The sequence below is a fragment of the Bidens hawaiensis genome, unplaced genomic scaffold (assembly GCF_021521415.1).
Source record: "Bidens hawaiensis isolate Kalapana, Puna unplaced genomic scaffold, B.hawaiensis_p1.1 tig00046127_1, whole genome shotgun sequence".
Taxonomy (NCBI): Eukaryota; Viridiplantae; Streptophyta; class Magnoliopsida; order Asterales; family Asteraceae; genus Bidens; species Bidens hawaiensis.
The window spans coordinates 54,108-62,425 of record NW_027505967.1 but is presented as its reverse complement, the minus strand read 5'-3'; the positions used below and the strand labels follow the sequence as shown (position 1 = coordinate 62,425).

Below are 8,318 nucleotides of genomic sequence, written 5' to 3'. Positions count from 1 at the left end.
CGATGGCGACTAGATCAACGTGTTATTGCTGTAAGATAAGTTCCAATCAAAATTCACTATGAATCCTTGGGGACCTATTATGAGATTTATGGACACTATCATGAGAGACAATATCCTAACTAACAACCTAATCATGTATTATTCCAACAACAAGGTAATGTACTCATTATCTTGTCTATCAATATTAACAAAAAGTCACTTTTCAAGTAATCATCAATATTAACTTTATGCATGTATATCTTTAAAGTTTAGTCAAGTGGGTTTACCAATAGAGATTATCATAGTATCATGTAATCCATATTTTACCAACAAAAGTCATTCCCGACCCCAAGCCATGGCTCACGGCCCATGGGGGTGGGCTCAACCAAGTTCCATTTCAATCTTTACTACCAAAACTCATGTCAAGTTATTATTCAAACTAATTCTTTTAGCCAACTCATTCAAGTTCCATATAACTAAGTGAAATCAATCTATCAAGTGACCATAACCCATGTTATTATCAAGCAAAGCAATCACTTACACACACACACAAACTCAAGGCTACATATGCACACACACACAAACTCACGGCCATGCATGCATGTACAAATCAAACACCGAACTTTGCATTTTTGAGACCAAAATCATTATTATTAAGCTCTAACTAAAGAATAAAACATCCAATGTTTAACCACATTACCTTAGGGTTTCGGATTTGAGGTTCAAGAGAAGAAAACAAGGGCTAGAATGTGCTTAAACTCTTTCCTAAGCTCTCTTGATCCTATCTTTTGATTATGCTAGCATGGAAAGCCTTTAATTTATAACATGGGTGTTCTTGGATTGTGAAAGAGGTGGTGGTGGAGAGAGGGATGGGGGTCGGTTCTAGGGAGGATGAAGAAGAAGAAGAAGAAAAAGAAGAAGAAGAAGAAGAAGAAGGGGTGGGGTGGTGCATGGGGAAGTGGGGAGGGTCTTAAATGGTTAATTACTTTCTTTCAAATCTAAACCAAATATCTTTCCAATGATTGTCTTATTTGTTGATTGGCCAAGATGGGAGGTGGGGTGGCTATATGTTGGCCGCCATTTTTGAGGTAGGGGGGAAGGGTTGGTTATTAAATTTTATCTAGTAAGTTTTGGTGGTAAAAATTAACGTAAAATGATAATTGGTGGACCAAACGAACTCCGTTTCTATTAATTTTTGTCAGACATTAAACGAAATTGAATTTCAGTCAGTAACAACCTAAAAACTAATTTTTCTAAGAAATTTGACGGTTGGCTCTTACGGTGTCCTCTACTAACTCTTGATCGCTTATTTTCTAATTTTGCAATCCGAACCTTTTAAAATTAAGTTGATATACTATCTCTAATATTCCAATACTATTTTTGATTTTTCAAGGTCATTTTGTCATATTTATGATTTATTCGTTTCTAAGTCGTCACCCGGTGCCATTCTACGCAGTGCTCACTACACGACAAATTTCAGCTTTTTCAAGATTTTTGATTTAAAACTTATTTAAAAACAATAATTTTGGACAAAAATACTTTTTAATTATATTTATTTTATTAATTACTATTTGATCACGGTTACGGTAATTACCAGATCGATGGTCGTCACATTCTCCCATCTTTTTAGAAATTTCGTCTCGAAATTTAGGATGAGGTACTGGTTTCGGAACCTACGGGAAAAAGTTGAGGGTATTTACGCTTCATTTTATCCTGACGTTCCCACGTGAACTCAGGACCAAGTCTAGAATTCCTTCGCACTTTCACCAACTTAATCTTATTATGCCTTAATTTCTGGATTTTCCAATCCATAACCTCAACAGGTTCTTCCACAAATCGAAGCTTATCATCGATTCGGATGTCCTCAACAGGAACAATTAGCGATTCGTCAGAAAGGCATTTCTTTATGTTTGATACGTGGAACACGTTGTGTATCCCACGAAATTCTGAAGGTAGCTCTAGTCGGTAGGCTACTGGCCCTATACGTTGAATAATCTTGAATGGTCCAACAAATCGAGGGCTTAGCTTGCCTCTTTTGCCGAATCTAATTATTCCTTTCCAAGGTGAAACCTTTAACAACACTTAGTCTCCTACTTGGAATTCCAATGGTCTCCTAAGATTATCCGCATAACTCTTCTGTCTGTCGGCCGCAGCTTTTAACCTATCCTTAATCTGAAAGACCCTATCGTGGTGTCTTGGATAATTTCAGGTCCTGTAAGCTGTTTCTCTCCGACTTTTGCCCAACAGAGAGGAGATCTACACTTCCTCCCATACAAAGCTTCGAACGGTGCAGCTTGAATACTGGAGTGATAACTATTATTATAGGAAAACTCAGCTAAAGGCAGATAAGTGTCCCATCTTTTTCCAAAATCGATGACACAAGCTCACAACATGACCTCCAATGTTTGGATGGTTCTTTCGCTTTGACCATCTGTCTGAGGATGATATGTGGTGCTCATGTCCAGTCGAGTTCCTAAAGACTCATGAAGAGATTGCCAAAAATGAGAAACAAAACGACCATCCCTGTCGGAAATAATTGAGACAGGTATGCCATGCTTGGCTACAATCTCTTTTAGATAAATCTGGGTTAACTTCTTCATTCTATCCTTTTCTCAGATGGGTATAAAATGAGCAGATTTGGTCAATCTGTCTACTACTACCCAGATGGCATCATGGTTCCGAGGCGTAACTGGCAGCTTGGTTATGAAATCGATGGTAATATTATCCCATTTCCACTGTGGGATCTTTGGTTCCTTCAAAAGTCCAGGTGGCTTCCTATGCTCGGCTTTTACTTTGGAGCATGTCAAATACTTACTGACATAAACGGCTATGTCTCCCTTCAAATTGGGCCACCAATAATGCTCTTGGAGATCCTTGTACATCTTGGTTGATCCTGGGTTGATTGAATATCTAGACTTATGCGCTTCGTCTAGAACAATTCTACGCAGATTTCCAAATAGTGGTACCCAAACTCGATCAATTAGGTATAATGCTCCGTCGGACTTTTCTATGAATTCAGCTTCGAGTCCTCGCAACTTCTCATACTTCAAATTTCTTGTCTTTAAAGCTTCACGTTGTGCATCACGGATTAGAGTAGTGAGACTCGTCTGAATGGTTAGTCCTAATGCACGAACACGCAAAGGCTTTTCTCTCTCCTTTTTACTCAATGCGACAGCCACAACATTCGCTCGCTTTACCTCGATGGTAACGAATACGGAATATCACAGTCGTAATCATTGAGTAATTCTACCCATCGACGTTGCCTCATATTAACTCCTTCTGATCAAAGATATGTTGGAGACTCTTGTGATCAGTAAATATTGTACATTTAGTTCCATACAGATAATGTCTCCAAATCTTAAGAGCAAACACAACAGCTCCCAATTCCAAATCGTGAGTCGCATAATTCTTTTCATGTACCTTGAGTTTCCTTGATGTGTATGCTATCACCTTGTCTCGTTGCATAAGCACACAACCAAGACCTAAGCGAGACGCATCACAATATACTACAAATCCATCGGTTCCTTATGGTAAGGATAAGATAGGTGCGCTACACAACTTTTCCTTTAAAATCTAAAAAGCTTCTTCTTGCTCTTCGGTCCATTCGTATTTCCTTTCTTTCTAGGTTAATAGCGTCAAAGGTTGAGCTATTTTGTAGAAATTTTTGATGAATCTCCGGTAATACCCAGCAAGACCTAAAAATTTTCGCAATTCCGTATGTGACTTGGGTGTCTCCCAGTGTCTGATTGCCTCATTTTTTTAGGGGTCCACGTGTATACCTTGCTCGTTAATCACGTGTCCAAGGAAACGTACTTCTCTCAACCAGAACTCACACTTTGAGAACTTTGCATACAGCTTCTCATTTCGAAGTAACTCCAAAATTTGCTTTAAATGCTCCTCATGGTACTCTTTGGTTCGTGAATAGATAAGTATATCGTCGATAAATACTATCACGAATTTATCCAAATATGGCTTACAAACTCTATTCAATAGGTCCATAAATGCGGCGGGGGCATTTGTTAGACCGAAAGGCATGACTAAGAATTCGTAATGGCCATAGCGGGTACTGAACGCGGTTTTGTGAACATTCGTATCAGCAACTCGCAGCTGGTGATATCCAGATCGCAGATCTATCTTTGAGTAGTAACTGGATCCTTGCAATTGATCAAACAAATCATCAATCCTCGGTAAGTGGTACGGGTTCTTAATGGCAAATTTGTTCAGTTCGCGGTAATCTATACACATCCTGAACGAGCCGTCTTTCTTTTTCACAAAAAGAACTGGTGCTCCCCACGGGGAATAGCTCGGTCTGATGAATCCTTTATATAGCAATTCTTGAATTTTATTTGCCATTTCCTGCATCTCTGAGGGTGCCAATCTATAGGGAGATCGGGCTACCGGTGCAGCATCCTGAACCAGGTTGATTCTGAATTCAACTTGCCTTGGTGGGGGTAAACCTGGTAAATCTTCAGGAAACTCTCTTACTACCGGAATATCTTCAATCTTCGGCTCTTCAGCTTTTGTATCTATCACCTTTACGAGATACGTTGGATAACCCTTGCGTAGCATCTTACGCGTTTGCATAATACTGGTAAGATTTGAATCTGAATTCCCTCGCTCACCTTGCACAAATAGGGTTTCACCACTTGGGAGTGGAAGCCGAATTTGCTTTTCCAAACAGATAATCTCAGCTTGGTTTTTGGATAGCCAGTCCATTCCCACAACTACATCAAAACTGCCAAAATCAATGGGTAACAGGTTGATATCAAACTGATGGTTTTCTAAAAGGAGATTACAGTTCCGTACTACTTCACCAGTTTCAATTAATTTCCCATTAGCTAGTTCAATTGAATATTTGGTATCTAGTTTACTGGACTCTATACCAAGGAGGGGCTCAAATTCTATGGAGACAAAACTTGGACAAAAGGTCAAAAGTCCAGTCATTATCGATACTCTTACATTCCATCGTCGCGAGGCGAAGCTTAACACCACATAAGGCGGAATCCTGCATAGGCAACATCTTTTTATGCTGATCCAATGTTGGGACTTATGTTTTAGACCAAGTCAACCAAGGGTGGATGGCTTGAAGACCAAGTCATGCTAGACTGGTATAAATAGATGTTTTTATTCATTTGTCTAGTATGAGTGACTGTATTGTGTATGTGTGAGATTTAGGGTTTTATCCCTTTGAGAGAGTCTCCACCTCCAGGATGAGCTCTCCTGGTGGCGTCTGATATTTCTTAATCGATCGTATGTATGAATGTATGTATGAGTGTTTCATCTTTATGAGAATCATTCGACTAATATTATCATACTACCATTTTCTATCTTTTGTGTTTTGATTACAATTGTTCATCCTACTTTATTGTTGATTGTTAATCAAATCAGGCTCCCTCCAATACACCTCATCCGTCCAAACATCTTTCAAGAGTGAATACTAGTGAGATTCGATCCTAAACCTAGTTCCGAGCTCCATACCGTTGTTTAATAACGATTATTCACTCTTCCGCACCGGGGCTCGGTTCTGTCAATTGGTATCAGAGCTGATTTCTGCTATTTTAGAAAGATTGTTGCTGATTGAAGATTTTAAGAAGAATGACGTAAGCAGATTACTGTTACATTGAAAAGTGACGTCAGCAGCTCTGTTCTTCATTTTTCTCCCAGATCTACAATCATTTGGTGTTTTCTCTTCCTTGTTCTATTTTAAGTTTTAATCTTTATATTTAAATCTTGTTCTTATCGAATCAGACACCTCAGATCTGAACTATTAGTTTTCAGATCTGAATATTTTTAAAACTCTGTTTTTATAAAGAAATTACTTTTGTTTTTCACAAAATGTCTGGTTACGAGGAACAAGAAGTCTCTACTAACAAGATTCCTAGGTTGTATGGACAGGAAAATTTCACAAAATGGAAGGTCTTGTTTGTAGCAGCCGTTTGCTATAATGATGTTGATATGTGGAACTCCATCAAGAATGGTCCACAAGGAGAAGTTGCAGAAGGGGCAAATGCAACTGCTGCTGTAAGAGAAAGAATGAGAAAGGTTGATGACAAGGCTTTAGCTATGTTGAAGCTAGGTCTGTCTTGGGAAATATTCACCAAGGTTGCACATCATCCCAATGCCAAGGCAATGTATGATGCAATACTTGAAATGTTTGAAGGAAATGTTGAGCTCAAAAACATCAAGAAGCAGAGACTGAAGCAGCAGCTAGAAAGATTTAAGTACAAAGATGGAGAAATGTTGAAGTCTATCCTTGAAAGGTTTTTGGGAATAGTGAATGATCTCAGGACCACTGACTATGTTATGACAGACTTTGATCTGAATACAAAACTGCTCAACTCTATGCCAAAGGAATGGTACACTGCTTGCAAGTTCATCCTTACAAAACACAACTTTAATGAGCTAAAAGTGGATGATGTAGTGTGCTTTCTCCAAGCTGCTGAAATAGAGATGATAGAGAATGAAATGATTAAGGAGGAAAGACCCTGCTTCAATGTTTCAAATGCATTTATTGCACCTATGGGTAATTTGACTACTAAGAATCAACAGCAGATTCCTATCATTGAAGAACCTGTTGAACTTAATTCTGATACTCCAAAATCATTTGTTGGTGGTAGCACAAGCAATCAAGGAAACCAGCAAAGATTCAATGTGCAGCTGATTGATGACACTGATTCTGCCTCTATGGCGAATGGGAATGTTCCTCACACTAATGGTGGACATAGTCAAAGCAGTGATACACAGGCATTGCTTTCAATGTTCACTGAATCATATAGTGCATTTGTTGCAAATAACTTAATTCACACAAGTGTAGCACAAGATGATCTTGAGCAGATAGATGCTGATGATTTGGAGGACATGGATTTGAAGTGGCAAGTAGCTATGTTGGCTCTCAGAAGCAAGAGGCTGTATAATAGGACTGGTAGGTCACTCCTATCAGGACCAAATGAAAGAATTGGTTTTGACAAGTCAAAAGCCATTTTCTACAATTGCAAACAGCCTGGTCATTTTGCAAGAGAGTGTAATCTGCCAAGAAATTTCCAAATGAACCAATTTCAGAACCAACCAAGAAATCAGCAGCATCAGTATCAACAACAGCCTCAATATCAGCAGAGACACAACACGGAAAAATAGGCGGCTGAATACGATAATATTTATTGAGTTACTGCCGTCTTCCTAAAAGAAACCCTAAATCGATTATCCACTTTGTATGATGAAAATTATATAAATGGAAATCTTTTGAGTGAATCTTGTTTGTGTTATCTACCTCTGATTATTAATTGCAACAATCATGTTTGTTATTGATTCCGCCTTTAACAAACAGTAATCTTTCTAAATATAGCAACCCGTCATTAACTCCCTTGTCGACACATCAATATGTGTGAGTTTTGACATGATTAAGTAAGATCCAGCTGAAATCGGGGACCTGACAAGTGGTATCAGAGCCTGGGTTCCCGAATCGTTCAGACTAACCGTTGAACAGATTCAGTTCGCTCTTGAATCTACCATGGACGTTAACCGATGAAGTTCGTTGAAATTATTTTTGGGGGTTTTGAAATTATTTGATGATTCGGAGAAAAGTATGTGGATTGATGTTTGGGTTGATGACTCGTTTGGATATCCAACATCAATTTCATGTTTATTTGGTCAGAATGGTCCAGATCTGATGTAACAGTGTTATTTGGCTCGTTTTGGGGCAAAACTGTTCATCTGATTATTTCTAGATCTGAAAAGGTTGATTATGATATGAAGATAGGTTTCTTTGATTTCGAGATGACTTGGATGGTGCTACAATGATTTATTTCAGATTACGAAACCTGTTTCTGGATCTGAAGAATTAGGGTTTTGTGTGCTCGTGCTGCACAAACAGTAGATGTTTGTTGAAAAATATTGCTGATGGTACAAACTGATAAGGAGAATGTACAAGTCAGAAATGAACATGTACTAGAGGCAATATCATTATGGTTTGTTGCAGCAGATGCAAAGTGAATATTCAAGCAGGTTCTGCATGGGAAAATCAGTGACTGATGACGCGGAAATGAAGTTTTGATGTCTCGAGCACACTATGAACAAATAAGATTGGACTCGAGTATGGAAAATGACTAAGTGTTGCTTCGAGCACATGATGTGTTTTGCCCAAGCACATCTTTGTTTGGCTCGAGCACATGTTATTTCGAGCTCATCTTATATCGAGCACATCAAATTCGAGCACACTTTGTGAAACCCAGAGCATATCCTTTGTCTTCTCAAGAAAACTATCTTCTTTAAGTCTCGAGCACACTTTGTTATTTATTCGAGCAGACTTTTTTTTCGAGCATACTTTGTTTTGTCTTGAACAA

At 38.6% G+C, this 8,318-nt stretch overlaps 1 protein-coding gene across 1 annotated transcript; it reads right to left on the bottom strand.

Annotated features, from left to right (window-relative positions):
- Positions 1 to 1,626: 1,626 nt before the first annotated feature.
- Positions 1,627 to 4,923, bottom strand: LOC143616167 (uncharacterized). The gene is made up of 3 exons (XM_077089081.1): positions 4,330 to 4,923; positions 2,640 to 3,176; positions 1,627 to 2,049 (listed from the first exon to the last, which is right to left on the bottom strand). Exons 1-3 carry the CDS (start codon positions 4,921 to 4,923, stop codon positions 1,627 to 1,629), a joined length of 1,554 nt encoding a protein of 517 aa, XP_076945196.1.
- Between the last annotated feature and the right edge of the window lie 3,395 nt (positions 4,924 to 8,318).